This window comes from Rhamphochromis longiceps, linkage group LG7 (assembly GCF_057381845.1).
Source record: "Rhamphochromis longiceps isolate RC_006_pf linkage group LG7, R_longiceps_female_GT1.1, whole genome shotgun sequence".
Classification (NCBI taxonomy): Eukaryota; Metazoa; Chordata; class Actinopteri; order Cichliformes; family Cichlidae; genus Rhamphochromis; species Rhamphochromis longiceps.
In genome coordinates, this window is record NC_140563.1 from 60,324,066 (window position 1) to 60,342,952 (window position 18,887).

An 18,887-nucleotide genomic window follows, 5' to 3' on the forward strand; every position below is an offset into this window, starting at 1 on the left:
CCCTGCTCCTGTTTACAGAGCGAAACACCTCAGCCGTTACATAATTCTTGGACTTCCGAAGCGTCCATTCAGTTATTTTCCTCTCCTCACTGCGTACAAGAGGCTCGCGACCGCTGGCTGCTCCGCGCGAGCGAGCGAGCGAGACGAAATATGCATTGACGTCAAAAGCTAGCCGGACACGCGCGCGCGCACGACAAGTTCCGTTCTGCAACTTCGATGAGCGGGCGCGCGGTCGCGGAGCTCGAGGACACGGAGAGAGTGCGAAGTGAGGCGGGCGGTCATGAGAAAAGTATGGACCGGGAACATGGGAGTGTTGTGAAAGACAGCAAGAAGCTGCCGACTCACACAGCAGAATTCAGCGGGGACACCGAGCGTGGAGCCGCGGAGTGACCGAAAGAGCCGCTCGCTACTCGGGATATTTACACGACAATGGTAAGTTAGCACCGCCGCCACCGCTGTATCTTCACAGCAGTAACGGCACTTTACTGCCGTAGCTCTGTCTGTGTCCGTGAGGTTGTTGGTAATGGTTGTTTTGGAGGATGACTACATGCGCGTGCGTGTGTGTGCCAACTCGGGACTGCAGTTGAGGCCAAGAAGAGAACAGCTGGCCTTAACACAAGTGTGGCAGCCCCGAGTCAGGATTACGGGGTGCAGTGGATGTGATACAACTGTACAACCGAGGACATTAGCACATATCTAAGACAGGGAGGCCTGATTCTGCCCGGAGAAGCTGTTCAGAGGGGCTTTAAATAGGCTGCCGATAATAGTGATGCTGCGTTATATACTGGTGATAAATAAATCATAGTGTAAAAGGTTGTAGATGAAAAAAACAGTTGTCCGTTTTGATAAAATCATATGTCTGCCTCAGAATAGCTCAAAAGGGTCCTCTGAGCCTTTGTTTGAAATGATTGTTGTAGTTGTCAGTGTAATCAAGTGAACGCTAACTCAAAAGAGATGCAAAACAGTTAGAGAGAAGGCACAAAAACAAGCAGAGATGATGCCAAATACACTCAAAACTCCCGTCAAAGAAGTGGAAAATGACTGCAAAGAGATGTTAAACAACTGCAGAGATACAACATGACAAAAAGTAGAGAAAAACAACTGTGGAAAGAGATGCACGGTGACTGCAGATACTCAAAACAACAGAAAAGTCACAGAGAAAAGCCCACTTAGAGATACAAAGAGATGCAAAAGTTTCTTCTGCTTATGGGAAGAAAAAAGTTGTGAAAACAACTACGGCGTGAGAAAAATAAAAGCTAAAAGTTTGGTGGAAAAAAACAATATTAGCTACATTTTTAACACTAAAAACTAAACCGAAAGCAAGCAGAGTCTGGGAAATAACTGAAACGAAATCAAAATGAAAACAGAAATGTAAAAAACTGACTTGCAGGTAGGCACAAAAGAACAATCACACCGTGAAGCAAAGGGACTCTACAGAAATTATGGAATAACTACAGATACAGAGTACCTACAGAGATGCAAAACAACCCCTAAGAAACAGTATTTACAAATTTTTTTAAGGTTTTATTCACTAAAGGGGCTATTAGCTGCCAATGGATACTTCAGAGGTGTAGAACAACGTTTTTTGTTTTTTTTTAATTTACTGGGCTTAAAGTTTTCCCACACAACAAAGATTTAATTTCTAGTAACTTTGAACAACATCTACTTTATTTTTCTGTTTTTCACCTTTATAGATGAACTCCCATCCGTGTGTTTACCTGTTTTCCTCCAACTGAATAACCTAATAAAAATCAAAAGAAAGCAGCAGTGAAGCTGGGGATGATATAATGATGATATCATCAGGTCTATTGCCACCTTGTGACCCTCTTAACCGAACTAATGACACACAAACACACTCGCGTACGCGCACAGATGTACATTATGGTTTCTTGTTACAGTATTGATTAAGCGTGCCATTTGTGCTTGATGGTGTTATTTGAGATGGAGCCAAACGCAGCCCCTCAGACAATAACACAATATTTTACACTCTGTTGCTCTTATTGCTAGACTGTAATTCTGCTACACTCTAATCTAGTCCTCGCTACTTAATTTAACCGTGTCCTGTTTTCTGTGCCTTTCGTTAAGCGATGTTTAATATCAGCCTCTTTCTGGTCCCGTGCCTGATGGCAGCAGCTGACCTCATCGAAAGCCCTTTTCCCTTCGGGCCAAAGGCCAAAATAATCAGCACAGTCAATTTAGTTTCATTGTGTTGTCATTTCTTTGTCCAACCAGGCGACTCTTCAGCAGTGAGGAACTTCGCTGCCTTGCACCTTCCCTCCCTTTTTTCAGTCCTTGACACCTTCACGCAACCAATTTCCACCTGCTCCCTTGTGAAGCCCCTCTCAGTTTTAAATATGGACTCCTCTGGAGGTATAAATGCTTCCCAGGATGAACATCCGGACCTGCAGAGCAGCCCTGGTCGCTCTGATCTCAGCGGACTGTACCATCTGGGTCGGACGTTGGGCAGGGGTCACTTTGCTGTTGTTAAACTGGGCCGTAATGTCAACTCGGGGCAACTGGTGGCTGTCAAGATGATAGACAAGACAAAACTAGATGTAATGGCAACGAGCCACCTCTTACAGGAAGTGAGGTATGAATGATAAAAAATAAAGATTGAACAGATACTGATCTCAGACTAAGAAGCTTGCTGTTCAAGATGAATGGTTGAAACCATCTTTGTTTAAATGTGTCCCTCCATTATCAGATGCATGAGGCGGGTGCAGCATCCCAACGTGGTTCGCCTTTACGAGGTCATCGACACACCCACCACTCTCTACCTGGTGATGGAACTGGCTGAGGGCGGTGACCTCTACGACTACATCCTCCGCCACGAGGGAGGCGTGGCCGAGGTTACCGCCAAGCGTCACTTCGCCCAGATTGTGCGTGCTGTGTCCTACTGCCACCAGCTGCATGTAGTGCACCGGGACCTGAAGCCTGAGAACGTGGTTTTCTTCCCTCAGCAAGGTGCCGTCAAGCTCACTGACTTTGGGTTCAGCAACTTATTCCAGCCCGGGATGATGCTGGCCACCAGCTGTGGGTCGCTGGCATATTCTGCTCCTGAGATTCTGCTGGGAGAAGAGTACGATGCTCCGGCTGTGGGTGAGACAGAGAAAATGTATTTTCTTTTTTGTATCTATGTGTTGTTATTTTGTTTTGTTTTTTAAGCGCTGAGCTTGAGATCAGAGATTTTAAAGCTGCCAGGCAAACCTGGACAAAGGGAGGCAAACATAAAATGCAAATTAGTCTTATATAACATCATCATATTTAGAAATATCCGCTTTGTTGGCTTTGTTTTTATACTCTGTTATTATGGTAATATTATGAGGGGGGAAAAACAATATTTGACAAACTGTTGAACAGTGGTAGAATGTAAGAGTATTTTTAGTAGGTTTATGATATATCCCACAGAAATACTCACAATACTCACACAATACTTCCTTGTGTTCCTAAATAAATTCCAAGTAAATAATTATATTGTAGTCATTAATTCTATATCTACATTTAACGAGGCAGTAATCAGCTGCCTCGACAGTGAGTTCCTCATCCTTTGGATGGACTAGCTTGCCTTCTTGGCCTGCTCTGCAAGCCTCCAGCTTACCTCAGATCTCCAGAACAGAAAAAAGGACTATGCACTCCAAGAGAGTGAAGCTGGAGTCCATCTGGCTGCTGAACGAAAGCCTCGAGACAGCTGAACAACCACCATAATAGCAACATGCATGTCTCTACAGACACACTAGCCAGGAAAGACTGTAGGTAGTTGTTGTCTCAGTTATATAAAGTGTCAATAATAAACAAAATATATCTGGGTGGCCCTCTCAAGTACAGTGGGAAAAACTCGCAGTCCAGTAAAACCAGTGACAGGGGCTCATAAGTAGACAGGTGAGCACAAACTGCACTGGAGTGTTTGTATTATCAAACTTGAACATTTTTAAAGTGTAAATAGCAGACATTGGTCAGTTCTACCTCCTCAAATATGTGATAATGAACTTTGTTTTGTGTATTGGAATGCTTAAGTTGTTATGCATTCTAACACATACATGACGGAGAAATTAAAGCAGTCAGTGTGCTCTATTTTTTCTCGTAAAATCGATTAATAGAGAAACAAATTTACAGATTTTTCAAAAAATGAAATGATTAAAGGCCTCTGTACTTTTGAGCGATGCCCAGAGGTTGCATGCAGCATCAAAGTCTTTCTTTTCTTTGATTAGCATGTGTAATTTTGCCATCGAGGCTTCAATATCTGTTTCATGTCATTTAATTATTTTCCACTCTGAGCAGAGCAAACTTGCCTGAGGGTAAATTCAGTAGCTTTCTACCAGACGCCTTATCATTGTCGGCACCCACATCAGATTTTACCCATTCGTCATGGGAGCAAAGTTGTTAAAATATACATTTTCGTCTGAGGATTTTAACATTTCTTTTTCTTAACCTTAGATTAAGTAGTTTAGAAAAACTTACTTTTTTAAAGTCTGGTTGACGGCTGTTGAAGATCTTTTGTTCACACAGTAGAGTCAGCAGATTAGGTAAGATAAGATGAAGCTGTTTTGTCATGTGCTGTTGCCAATGGGTGGAAAAATTACTGATTGTGTTTGATGCAGCTGCAACAAACTGCTAACACAGTCAAAATTCACCAACAAGCCTGTATTGTCTGTTTCCGTGAGCCCAACTGTTTGTGTGGGTGAACAGTAGGTGCCCATATTTGTCTCTTTGACCCTGTGTAGGTATCCCTGTGCATTTCCTTGTGTCTCAGTGTGTCTCTTCCATATTTGTGTGCTAGTATGCAATTGTCTGTGTGTGTGTGTGTTTGTATATCCGTTGAGGATTAGTGTGTGTATCTGGGTCAGTCTAAGCAAGCCAGCCAGTCATGAGCCAACTGGGCACGTTCTGCAGAGGAACCAACCACTGCAGCTCACCAGCATGCCCCCACTCTGCATAACAAGCATTTGTGTGTGTGTGTATGTGTGCGAGAGGGAGATGAGGACAGAGACAGATAGCAGATAGAGAAACTACTGTGCATCACTGTTTATCCTTACTAGAAAGGCTGCTCTGTACTGTTGGGATTTGTGGGAGTTTAGAGGTGAAGCCGGCAGATAGATTGTGGGATTTGAGTTTATAGAAACAGAAGGAGAATTGAGGGATTTGGTCTTGCGCATCCCGGGGGGGCAGGCAAACTCAGCATGTGGGCTTCAGGGATGTCGGTGGTCTTATCTGCTAAGCTGGAATAGGCTGGATTTCGGCAAGGTCTGGTTGCCGTTCTGTCAACTACAAATGCATCTGTCTTGAATGTAAAATAGTTTGTGCTCTTGCAGAAGGGCTTTTACTGGCATTTGCACATGTAAATGGATCAAAACAAGAAAAACTGTAATTTAAGAAACCAGTGCTTTGAATTTGCTATATTGTTTATGGGTGTCGTAAAGATGAGAATTGTGATCTGAAGAATCTTTTCACACGCACACATAACTTCAGCATGACTTACAAGTTGCATTAGTTCCTTTTTAATGTCACTTCCTGTTTCTAAAAGCGTCCACTCGAAGGGCGTCCATTGAAATCCATTTATTATTATTACATCCTTTAAGCCTGTTTTCTGCTTCACTTGACTCGAAGCGCATTTTTCTGTTCTATTTTTGCTCGTCTTAGTGTGACTCAAACTGTAGATTTCATGTTTATGTCGTCACTTTGACAGAAATGTACACTTCCATCACTCCGTGCACACATGCATCTATATATTCATGAATGTTTGTCGTAATCCTGAGCTGCACAGAAGAAGAGATGTCCCTCAGTGATCTCAGCTTAGTAAGATGACTCATAAACCTATCTTTGCACGCGCACACACAGACTGCAGTCTGTGTCCGTTTGATATTTCAGTCTGATATAATCAGGCTGCTGTGGGGATTTTGTTTTATACTTTAAAGCCTGAAAGTATACTAGATGTACATCTGATAACTTTATACAGGATGTCACCAAACCAGTAAATCGACAAAGCAGCTTCTGTGGCTTTTCAAGGGGCTTACATGTACTATAATATTGGACTGACATGCAGGGGAGAGGGGATCTATTTTAACTGTTCAGCCTTCTTACCCACAGTTCTAGTTATGTGGTACAAAAAGCAATATAAAGCAGCAGCTAATAATCTGAAACTTCTCTTCAGGGGGGCAATAATTTGAAAGACACCATGCAGCATGCTCGGCAATGCTTGCTACCTAGATAGCATAACATTCTGTAAAGTCGGAGGATGAAGGATGAGAGCTCTTTCTGCTTCTGAGCTCAGAGCTCCTCCTTACACAGCGACAGGGAATCAAGTGAGGCCGAGATCATGCATGATGATAAAAAGTGTACAGAAAGTTTTGAAGAACTCCGAATGGAGATCGTACCAACGCTGCAACACTAATAAGCTTGCTGTATGCTGACTGTGTTTAAAAAAAACAGCAGCAACAATAAGAGGTGTTGTATCTGACAGAAGAAGATAACAGGCAGCCTGCTAAGGACTGGCTCTGTACTAGCCCTTTGTCAGATGTTAATGTTTGTTAATGAAAGCATATGAGTACATTATTTATTGTTTTGGTTTAATTGGTTTTATTGTTTCTTTATGTATGATGACATTAAAACCTTCTAGCAGCAGAGTGAAGCATTATAAACCAATAAAAATGTTGTCGTGTTCAAAAGTCATATTATTATTATTTATTAATAATAATAATAATCATAATAAAACCCTAATATACTGTAAAACTTTCAAAATCTGCAGTCCAGCAATAGTTAACATGCAGCTTGATTGAAGACGTGGTGCTGGTGTTTGATGACGGTCATATGATTTAGAGTAGAGGCAGGAATGTCTGCAGGACTTCTTGCCTTTGAAAAAGATAAACACTGCAGTTACATAATATCTGCCCTTTACCGTGTGCGTGCATGTGTGTACACTTTCTGCACTCTAAGTGTAATTGTTAGGCTTCACAGACCAAGGTCATCGTGTTAACGATATATGTGGGTCTTTTCCTTATTTTTCCCAGTCACTGGCTAATGAGAATTAGTTTGTCATAAATTAAAGAGGACAAAAATAGTAGCTTATCAGTGTGGGAAAGAGCTCTTCCTGAACAAATGTAAATATGACAGCAAGAGGTGAGTTATGACAAAGAGTAGGGCTGTGCAATATAGTTGAGGGAAATGTCAGATAAGAAAAAAGGAAGAGCTAAAGTGGTCGGGTATGTTCTGTACAGGAGGAACTTCTGCTTTTGGCTGATTATTCTGAGAGTCAGCTACAAATGTTTGTGTTTCTGACAGCTGGTTGCCATGGAAAGGTTCAGCAAAATGCACTAACGTTATAAAGATGGCATAATCAGAAAAACCCCCCAAATGTGATAGAGGAAAAGCTGCTTTTTTACAGACTGAAGCATTAAATGTATGGGCTTTTTTGTGTCAGTTAGATTCTCTAAATACCTACATGCTAGATACAGTGCTTAGTAAGTCAGAAACAGTAATGAAATCTGGGGGTTACAGGTGGCTTTGAACTCTTTGATGTGCTCTCCAGTGTCGACAAATGTGTTCAGTCTTTGTATCTGGCTGCCACATCATACACACCACTCATTTGTCTGCTTTAGGGTGGAGGGTCATGGCTGCTCATTACCCAGTGGGGAGTAGCACATGTAAAGCCCCCTCTGAACATCCTATTTTAGACCAAGGAAGAGCTTCTTTACCGAGAGGTTTTCCGCACAAAACCTCTTTGTTGGTGTTTTCATATCAACCTCAAGGCTGCTTGACTGTTTGTAGCAACAAGTACTTTTCCAAAGCTTGAAAACCACAGCACCAGCAACGTTGACACATACTAGGAAGTATAATGGTGCAGTGAACAGATTATCTCTTAGCAACTAAATCCAAAAACAGATGCATCCTTCTTGGGGGGAATATTGTGCAACAGTGTGCATCAGTCGATGTTTCTGGGCACAGCATGTGATTTGTAATGGCTCTCTCTTAGGACCTAAGAAATGCTTCTCAACTTTTTTTTTCTTGTTCTTTTAAACAGTCTTTGCTGTCACCTGCCCGAAAGTAGCCTAAAGGGTTATTCTGCGTCAGGTCAGCAAACGCTTCCCACCTGACCATCTCAATCCAGGAAAATGATGCACTTTTTTTTAATAGGAATTCAACATTAAACATGCATTTTGGCATATTTTTTAAAATTCCAGTATTTCAGAATTTCATGTTGGATAAGAGAGCAACATGAAAGCAACATGGCTTTCTGTGATACCAGGGCGGGGGGAAATTTTCTGTTAATTTAATGAACTGATGGCATATCCATAAATGAAATTGATTGCTAAAGTATTTTAAATGGCATCATCCTATTCTGAATAAATAAATACATTCTTAATGTGTTAAACTTCAGTAGTCAGTGTAAGGCTTCAGTCACACAGGCCTGGAGACCTGTCGGCAACCAGTATATTATCTGAGGTGGAGATATCTAGTAGTTACTGGTTGATTACATGGCCAGTGGCTTCTGGAGATTTCTGGAAATTGCTAGCTGAATTGGTCACAAAAAAAGTGTACGGTGCTGCACCGAAAACCTCCTTGCAATTGCTTAGGTTGCCTGCAGGTTGCCATGGTCACCAGTACTTTGTATTACTCATCAAATGGCAGTGAAATTGTGACCAAATGTGTTGGTTGCAGCAGTAAGATACAACTTTTATTTTGAAGGTGTTTACAGTGTCACTATAGTTTGGTGAGAAAATAGCGAGCATTTGCAGACGAATCGGTACATGTCATGCAAACTGAAGGCAACAGCAGCAATCTGTTAGCAACTAAAGCAGTCATTAGCAGGGTTTTGGTGCAGCAGCCACTCACCAGTCAGTTGAGACTGTTCTTATATAGACATTTTTCCCAGAGATTTCCAAGGAGGTCACCAACTGGTCTCTATTTTAAGATATCAATGGCACAGCAAAATAAGTTCCTGACTTTGTCATAAGAGTGCCTACAGAGCAAAACCTTGTTTGAATACTTTTCTGTTGTGTTTAAGGGGGGAACTGTACTTCCTGACTAGTTCAGCTACTTTTGTGTGGACTCTCCAGTCTGCTCACTGTAAGCTTCACATTTGTTTTAAGGGGATGAACACATGATTCAGTAGCAATATTAGTAAAATTACATTTACCAGAACAACCTGAAAAGTATCTGTATGAATGCCAGTTTTGGTCCAGAATAGTTCGCTAAATGTAATTTGCCTGAATTTTTGATACGCACTGCAAAAAAATTTAATAAAAACTATCACATTATTTCATTAATGTTCCAATTTAGCGTTTTGGCCGGTGTTGTTATTTACTATTGTTTTAAGTTTATTACTGCATTTCTTTTGAAGTAACACAGTTTCATGTCAAGGTAACCACACCAGATGACTTCACAGTTATTAAAATAATATGAGTATGTATTTTCATGTATCGACAACTTCCTTCCTTATCAAGATTTTTATGAAAGACTTAGAAGATAATCATATCAAAATAATAACATTTCCCAAGATCATGAGAAATTCCTGTAATACATCGGTTACTGATGATCTAACAGCATTTTTCATGCTGGCCAAATGTGGGCAAAAAAAGGGCTGCATTTATATTTAGTCTGAACTTGAGGACCCGTTGGAAACGAGTCAGCTGTGCTGACCCTTTCTGACGTATTTGGCCTTGAAAAGTGTACTTAAAAGGAGATGGCCCCAGTAGAGAACCACAGATCAGTCATTAACTCTTTGAAGCTGCAGTGAATTCTGTGCACGAGGTTTTGTATCGCAACAGTTTTCATAGTTTAACTTATTTTCTAACGTGATTCAGCCTATATCTGCATCTGGTTTGTGTTTACTTTGTATGGATGTATGTGTGTGTGTCTGCTGTTGATCTTTGTCCTGTCAGCAGGCCACTAATGCATGGTAAGAATGTGTGATATTCCCCAGTGAGCAGAGAAAAGTACACTCCCAGCACTCAGTGGTTTCTCCTCCCTGTTGCATAATACGTCCCTGGACCAATATTAGCGTGTGCATGAGCGTGCGTGCGATAGTCGTGTGGTGAGAACTGAGGGCTCTTGTTTGGACTGTCATGAGAACAATGTGGAACAATGGCTGGATGTCTGATCACATACGGGGCTGTTACATGTGAGAATCACTGGATGGAAGAGGATTTGAATGTACCACAATGTTTTATTATACTCCTAAAAATATTTTTGAAATCCTTTTATGTCTGACTTGCTCAGGATTTAATAAGGAGGGTTTTGTTTTGTGTTATTATAACGGTGTGTGTAGCTGCAGGCACACTGCATCTCTGCAGTTTCAGGATTACCTGTGCCCTAAAACATGTCCACTATTATGTGTTATTTTAAACTAATGTGAACTAAATTAGTTGCAAAACTGATTGCACTGCAAGTGTGCTGTGTCCACAAGGGCTTCAATTCTGAGAAACGGATGTCGATATTTAGAAAACAAACAGCATCTCAGGGTTATGGTTAGCAGTCTAGCAGTCTCAGGTAATACATGTGTCATTTTTATTATTAACTCTAAACCTCCCCCACATTTTCCGTATAAATGTTATTTATTGTGGTTACTGCTCGTCTTTCTTGTAGCACCAGTGTGGGACAGCTCTCCAGTTTCATTGAACTATTGCATAAAGTTTGACAATTATGTGGTTTGATGACCACATCCTATGGGGTAGCTGCATAGGCAGAGACCACATTTACTTACTTCTGGTGCAAACATTTCGTTCTATAAGCAGGCCTGAAATATGACAGATACTAGGTTACTCCTAGTAGGATTTCAAAGGGTAAAGAGTTCGAACATGTGCATCCGGTGCTTTAAATGGAACAAATCGAATCGGCAAGATTGCTGATTCACTTTGTTCCATTGAATCTTTTTTTTTTTTTTTTTTTTACTGGAAACATTTGTGTGTAGCGTGTTAGCATGTGTCTGTTAGCACTGAATGCAATAACCTTTAAAATCAGAATCAGAATACTTTACTAATCCCTAAGGAAATTGTGTGGGTTACAGTTGCTCTAAGACAGTAACAGACTAACCTAATTAAATAATATGATATATTACAAAGAAAGATCACTAATATATACAAATCACTTAAATATCAAGACTATTATAGAGGTGAAATATATATGATTGACATTTAACTCTAACCTGTAAAACATTTGTTATTTTACTGTAGAGCATGTGCAAAGGGTGGAGCTATTACGGTGTGTACAGTGTATTACATGGAGGAGTTGTACAGGGTCGTTCAGTGGTGCTTTTTGGTTATCTCAGTCTCTCCAATCTGTTCAATGTGTCTCAGATCTAAAAACCAGTCTGCCTACGGCCCAACTCCATTCTCTCCCACTCTTTCCCTTTTATTGTAAACTAGTAAAAGTTTTGAAAAAGCCCTCCAAAATAAAAATAAAAAATAGCTGGGGTATATGTGTAAATTAATTAATTTCAAAAGACGAAGCGATTGTCATACATAACATAACTAAACTCTAAAAAGCACTTGTTGTACTACTACTGTTTTATTTGTACTCATTTCTTTGTTTCATTAAGAAAAAGGGAAATCGAGGCAGCAATTTATTGACATATGCAAACATAAATGGAAATACAGTGTAAGGCGGGTCTTTGTTTTTTGTTTTTGTTTTCCTGGTTCTTAAGGTCATAATTTTCAGATACTGTTTCTGTGTTGCTGATAGATTTAAGGGACTCCCACTTCTTCTTTTTGTCCAATTTCCTCAAATTTATTTTGCTGAAATATGGTAAGTTTTCAGCTAATCCCTCTTTGGTAATCATCCTGTAGGTACAAAACTGCTATTTTATGCATGTCTCTTGGCATTTTTCAACTAAATTCAAATAGAGAAATCTGATCAAACTGTCTGCTTTTGCAACAAAGTATCTTTCTGGATGACTTTTTGGTCTCGTTCAGTAATATCAAGTCTCTTTTGATACAGCGTGATGTTCATTTTTTAAACGTCAGTTCCCTTCAGATTTAAACTGGTTGTGTCACTGACAAATGTTACTAAATGAGCACGCTGTGTCCCCTTAGTTCATTATCTCATAACACAACCTCATTAACCAGTGATGATTGTCTTTCTCACAGTCAGGAGTACAGCTTAATATTTTATTACTGGTGTGGACAGTTAGTTTGAACCGAGATTATTGTTCATGTTGTGATATCACTGATGTCACAGGTTGAGCCTTAAGCTGAATTAAAGGACAAGTAATATGAGCTGGTTAATGAAGGATTGATAGTTAAGAAGCTGAGGCACTAAAATCTTTAGGATTTCGCCCCTTGGAACGGTCAATGTTTTTGAATGTAGGTATTTGAATTCTGACGAGCGTTACGGCTTTTACCAGACCTCGCCTGCTTTAACCATGCATTAACAGCCCCTCAGAGGTATCGCAGTACAGGCATGACAAGTGTTTGTATCATAGTTTCAGTCTCGGTTTCACAGCTGTAATTCTTCTGCAGGAAAGAACACAAAAGATGTGTAAATACGCTTAAAAAAATTAGTTTTAATAGCTTTATATGTGGAGCGCAGTGTTCCCTGAAGAATCCACAGTGGAGGGGAAAACTGAAAGATTAGCAGCAAAAGCTGTAAAATCAAGGTCAGACCACTTTAATTACCCTTTAGGTCGCACACGAAGGAAACGGGATATCAGCAGAGACAGGTTTTAGCGATGAAGATTTACGATCTGTGATATTTACAGTGTTACATTGGGGCTGGCACACAATGCAAACAGTGTTCAGTGTTCTTTTTTCCAGTGTTTGGGAAGCAACACGAGAAGAGGCATAAAAGATAGAAGGGAGTTCATTCTCAGAATAGCACAACACCACAACAAGCCATCTGTTTGTTATGGCCTTCAGCCCTCAGATCGCTTTCCTCAGCTTGCGTGAGTTTCCTTGACCCGGCTGCTGTGTTCTTGCCTCACTGAGGCCGTTTTGAGTGTGAATCGACTTCCTCTTGCTACATCAGGACGGGAGAGGGAGGGTAGGCAAGTGGAAAAGGGGAAGGAAAGGGAGGAGACGGGAAAAGGGCACGCTGTCAGCAGTGCTGTCGGTCAGGAAGCCCGGGCATGTGTGAATGTGGTTTTACAGTCGGGGTCAGGAGCGCTTAGCCGAGTTGTCTACAGCTTAGCGCTTAAAGTTTTGACTCTTAAAAACCGGACATCCAGCTGTTACTCACAAGCTTTCCTCTTAGATTGTTTCACGTCATTGAGGAATGCAGTAGTTTAATCTGAGCTGCTCTGTTGTGTGTACCCTGACCCTAGACCTCACTGTTGCTCTAAGGCAGACAGGAGACCACTTGAGATCAATGAGTAGAGCTACATTCAAAAAGGCAATTTTTTAAATACCCTATCTGACCCGTGGAGCTCGGAGTATTCTAACTATGATGAGAGAGCAGAGGGATGGGAGGCTATTTTCAGTCTGGAAATTATTTGCTATTTAAGGCAAATTTTTGTGATTTTTGTGTGTGTGTGTGTGTGTGTGTTCCAGATATCTGGTCTCTGGGGGTGATCCTCTACATGCTGGTGTGTGGAGTCCCTCCCTTCCAGGAAACCAACGACAGCGAGACTCTGGTCATGATTTTGGACTGTCGTTACTCCATTCCTGAACATGTGTCTGACGAGTGCAGAGAGTGAGTAAAATCTTAGCTTACAATCAAGGTCCTCTCAGGCCAGATCTTCAGAGGAAGAAAAAGGTTTTATTATTCTGAATGCTTTATTTTTGATTTCTCTGCCAGAGGGTTCTGCTGTTCAGTAGATGAGTTAAAAATCTGCTGACCGTAAAATCATCTCATTAGCGTGCGTTTCACTGAATAATTTCAGTGTCCTAGTTTCCTCAAAGGCTCCATTACCCTGCTGCACATATAGTTCTCCCTAACAGTGTGAGAATCATCCCAAACATTGCAACACAGAAACTTCTGGGTCTTTAGTTTTGCTAATCCGGAAACAAAATAAAGCTCACAGGTGCACATCTGTCTTCACAATCTTACCTTCACTCCTAACAGTCTGATCCAAAACACACACACTGGGTTAATATCGGGACAGCGTTAACACCTCCAAACCCAGTTACAACCTCTGCAGGATGTCCTGTGAACATAAACCAGGAAGTTCTCAAATCCTAATAAGTCAATTCAAATACACAACATTAATTTTCAAAAATCAGATATGTATTTTCTTGCCTGTTGTCCACATTGATGTAATTTTGTTGTGGGGGGTTTTTTTTATGAGGAAAGGAGAGAATTGGGAGCTAGATGTACCGCCCCCACTCACAAGGAGATTACCTCTGATTGGGTCACTTCCAAACCTTTCTACATAACTTCATTAGTTTGATCGCCGATCTTGGATCTGGTCTCTGGAGGATATTTTCATCTTGTTTTAATTTGTTGATAAAAGTGTCAGTACACGTCATCTTTTTTTCTTTTTTTTTGTCCTTGTGCATTCATTTTTACCCCTTAGCTGAGCAGGCGGCGTGAACACGATAACTCGAGGCAACGCAGGATTATGATATTGACTACTACTAAATATCCTAAACAAGTTCAAATTTCAATGATCTCGATCAAAGGGTCAGAGGTCAAATTTTCTGAAAAACTTGAGAATCCCATAACTCAAGCAGGAAGTCACATAGGATATTGACATTTATACCACAGGTGCATCTACTAAGAGTCTGAGGGTCCGCATTGGCGACCGCAAATATTTTTATTAATTATCGTCTTGTTTTTTTGTGAGGGAAAAGGTCATTGAAAAAAAAAGTGATGTAAATTTAGTCTGAGCGACATGTCACATTGAGCTCCTTTGTGTACCAAAGTGTTGTGGAGTCAAATGTAAGGCCATCTGTGCATCAGCTAAAGCTTGCAGAAAATTGGGTCATTCAGTGAGGCAGTGATTACAAGCACAGCAGCAAATCTACAATGACTGAAAAAGAAAAGAATCAAGGTGTCAAAGTCCAGACCTCCATCTGACTGTAATGCTGTGCAAGCACCAATCTTTTTTGTTCTCTGTGTTATGAAAGAGGGAAGTTCAGATTACTGGCCAGTAAACCAACAATAAATCTGACTTTCAGCAGCACGCCACTTTTTAGGCTCATTTCACGGTTCTTGTCATCATCGAGCCGTTTCCGTACGACACGGGCACCATTAGAAATACATCGTTTACACACCGTTTTTTATTTACATCACAAGTGGGGAGTCAAAGGCCTTAGCCTTGAATACCAAAGAGTGTGTGTGTGTAAAAAAAACAGAAGCTTTATTTCCATCTTCCTCCCCAAAGGTTTTTTCCAGCTTGTCTTCGGTCTTCTGAGGTTAAAAAGGCAGCAGCCATAAATACTCTCTGCCCTGTGGTTTTTGTCAGATTATCTGCAGCAGCAAACACATCCTCGAACATCTGACCCGGCACTTGTCATATGACTCTGCCCTCGGTCACACAATGGTGTGTTTCAATTGAGAAGAGGAGCTGAATAGAACAGAAGATCCTTCTGGACATACGGGTTTTAATAAGTGTGCCGATGGCCTAGATCAGATCAGAATCAGGTCGTTTTCTGTGTCAAATCAGTCGCTCCAAAAGCTTATCGCTTAAAGTATAACAGACGTTTACATCACCTCCATCAAACAATAAAATTCTCTGTCTTTCCTGTCAGTCTGATCTCCAGGATGCTGCAGAAAGATCCATCTCGCCGCTCCTCACTTGATGAGATTGAGGCTCACCACTGGCTCCAGGGGTTGGATAACGCCCTCCTCAGTCCAGAGGCCCCACCGCACTGGCTCTCAGGGGCCCTTTCTCCCAGCTCTCCCCACTCAGGAGTGCCTGAGTGCGGGGATCTACTCGCTGCAAGGCCATCGTCTGACAAGCCCTTCCCTGCTCCGTGGCAGCCCAGCCTCAGCTTCACCCTGCGTCCACCTCCAGCTGAAGAGCCTCCCATCACCAAGAACCTTCCTGCACTTCAGCAGATCTGTGAGGAGGAGGAGGAGGAAGAAGAAGAAGAGGAGGAGGAGGAGGAGGAGGAAGAGAACGAAAGTATGATAAAAGAAGGGGAAGGCTCTGCCTCTTTACTAGAGGGAGAGCCAGAAAGAGAAACTAAAAAGACACAGGATGGAGCAGACAATCAAGACAGCAGTGAAGAGGAAGAGTTAAGAAGCTCATTGGAGGTGATGAAGGAGGGGGACAAAGCAGAGGTGGAGACAGAAATCAAAACTGAAGACAGTGGGTGTGTGATTTCAGATCAGCCAGTCAGTCATGGAGACAGGCTGGTCAGTCAGATTCCTGAAGTCTCGCCATTCTCCCAGCTGGCTTTGGGTGTGCCGTGCTGTCAGGGCCAGCATGACATCACAGCCCGAGAGGAAGGAAAGGACGAGGAGGTGGAACCCAACAACAACACCAACAAACCCCATCCTCCTCTCCCTAAACCTGACCCCCATCACTCCCCGGTGTCCTCCGCCAGGCGGAACAAGATGGAGCTGCAACGAGGAGGACGAGAAGGCGACAGGGGAGGAGAAAGCGGTAGAGATGACCTCTTAACAGACAGGTGTCAGCCCCACAGCGCAGCGACGACCCGGGAGGAGTCTGCCCCGAGGGTGGAGCAGGGAAAACGGCACAGCGTGAAGCTTCGTGAGCGTCTCTTTCAGTTTCCTCTGTGTGAGAAAGCTCTGGCCTTCAACATACCGACACACAACAAGCCCAAGATCCTGCCGCTGGCTCAGTACAACTGCTGCCACGTGCTCTAAGTGAAACCGGCCCCGGCGATATTTGTTGTGCTGCTTCCACATTAGGGAGACAAGGGCTGTTTAGCGGTCCGCGGGTCACCGGCTACCGAGAACAAATCGCGTGAAGCGGCAGACCACTGAGCTCGCTGCTGAGGCTTTCTGCCGCTGAGTGTACATGAAGGACCGTGTACAGCTTCATACGTGCAAACACTCCGCTCTAGCACTTTGCTCGTCTGGTAAACACCCAGAGAGCTGGTGCTGAGTACAGTAGTCAAACTTAGTAGAACCTCGTCCCTTTGCTGCTGTGTACAGGAGCCACCACAGAACTAAACGAGACTGTTTCCAATGTGTAGCTTAGAAACTTTACTGGACCTAACTGTATATGAACTTGGGAGACTGAAGAAAGAAGGTGATGGAGAGAGAAGAGAGAGATCTGATAACCACAAGCAGTTTTTATTGAATAAGCTAAAGTCCATTTTATTTGTTTGATGGTGCCTAACAGCATAAAATGGATTCATACTTCACATCACAGCGGTGTCATTTTAGTCTCGACTGCAAAAGCTCTGAAAGTCATTAATTGATTATCTTCTACAGATTCCTTATTTTATTACATATGTATAAGATGGACCTTTAAACTAGAGCTGCAAGTGTTTTTTTTATTATTGATCAGTCAGCCAAATATTATGATGGATTTGTTTATTTTGTCAGGAAACTGTGAGAAAGGGTGTTTGACCAGTGGACCAAAACCTGAATTCTCTTTAAATTGAGACTAAAAAAGAGGTTTTTAAAAAATAGACACATTTGACATCATGAGAACATCGACTGTTGGATTTTTTTTTTTTTTGGAGAAAAACATAATTATTAAAATAGCTGCAGATTTTTTTTGGGATGCACAGATGTATTATGTGACCGTCTACGCGCTTTATTTGGAATCTGATTCTGCTGCAGAGTAGCACTACTTTCCTTTTGCACATCCTGCCTGTGTTTGAAAGCTCTTATTATTAGCTGTTGTAAAGAAAGACGGAGACTGTTATGATATGATAGGACAGAGATGATATGATTTCCTGTCCTCTTAATCCTTGTTTCATACATATATAAATATATATTAATAGAATGGCTTGTCCTAACTTACCATATAAAGTGTTTCTAGACTCACTGGTCACTGATTGGGATGCAGATCTTCCATTTTTCTTTTTAATTCTGCTAAACATGGTAACTTTTTTTATTATTATTATCATTATTATTATTATTATTATTATTATTATTTTGGATGAGCAGATATAATGTTCCTTGATTAATTTTTTTTATAATGCGACAAAGATATGAATTCTCTAAAGAGATATGTGACTTTGCGCATGTTAATACTGTCATTTATCACAATATACCTCCACGTGTCTTGGACCTGACAGGACAGTCGTTGTTTCTATGTTCTCGTGTGACTGTAATTACCTTGAGGTAACCCACTGAATAATGAATTGCACACAGTATGACTACTGTAGCTGGCAGCTTTTAACAAGCGGTGTCCGGGGACTGGATGGCTAGATTTGTTGATCATTCGGCCCCAACCACAATGGCTTGTTATTGTGTAGCCGAGGAGACTCCATGTGGGATTATTTTGACATATAATGGCTCTGTGTGTTCTGTATTTTTTCCTTTTCGACGCAGATACAAAGGTGTAATGTTTTGTAGGGTGACAGAAGGTCAAAGCTGTACAATAAGCTACATCTTGCTCCTATAGTTCAGTAACCAGAGCTTGCTGTTGTCAGTCACTGCAGCTTCATGAGCTCAACAAATTGGATTTCTCATCAGGACCCGCCATCGTCGGTTCCCCACCTACATAAAGAGCGGCCGTCACGTGAAATCTGATTATCGCTCATGTTTCATCAGCCGTGGAAGCATAAAATCTGTGCAGTAGAGGGATAAAATTATTTGCTTCTGTGTGATTGCAGCCTGTCTTTCCTCAGTGCGTCTCTGTCTACTGACCTGCATTATAACTAGGACCACATCTCTATGGAGCCATGAACTTATTTTTCTGTATTTATTTATTAAAATGGAATAAGTCAGCAGGATGGATGGTGTGCAGTCTGTTTATTTCACAGAAACTCGCATTGAAAACAAAATGCTCTTCTTGAAAAGCTCATTTCCACCTTTATGTTTTTATTCTCTACTTGATTCACAGTTCATAAAATCCTTACTACCGATCCACT

At 41.6% G+C, this 18,887-nt stretch overlaps 1 protein-coding gene across 1 annotated transcript; it reads left to right on the forward strand.

Annotated features, from left to right (window-relative positions):
- The first annotated feature begins 110 nt into the window (after positions 1 to 110).
- snrkb (SNF related kinase b) lies at positions 111 to 18,144 on the forward strand. Its single transcript, XM_085414655.1, has 5 exons — positions 111 to 432; positions 2,233 to 2,590; positions 2,705 to 3,099; positions 13,476 to 13,617; positions 15,618 to 18,144. Exons 2-5 carry the CDS (start codon positions 2,355 to 2,357, stop codon positions 16,699 to 16,701), a joined length of 1,857 nt encoding a protein of 618 aa, XP_085270781.1. The 5' UTR covers positions 111 to 432; positions 2,233 to 2,354; the 3' UTR covers positions 16,702 to 18,144.
- The last annotated feature ends 743 nt before the right edge of the window (positions 18,145 to 18,887 follow it).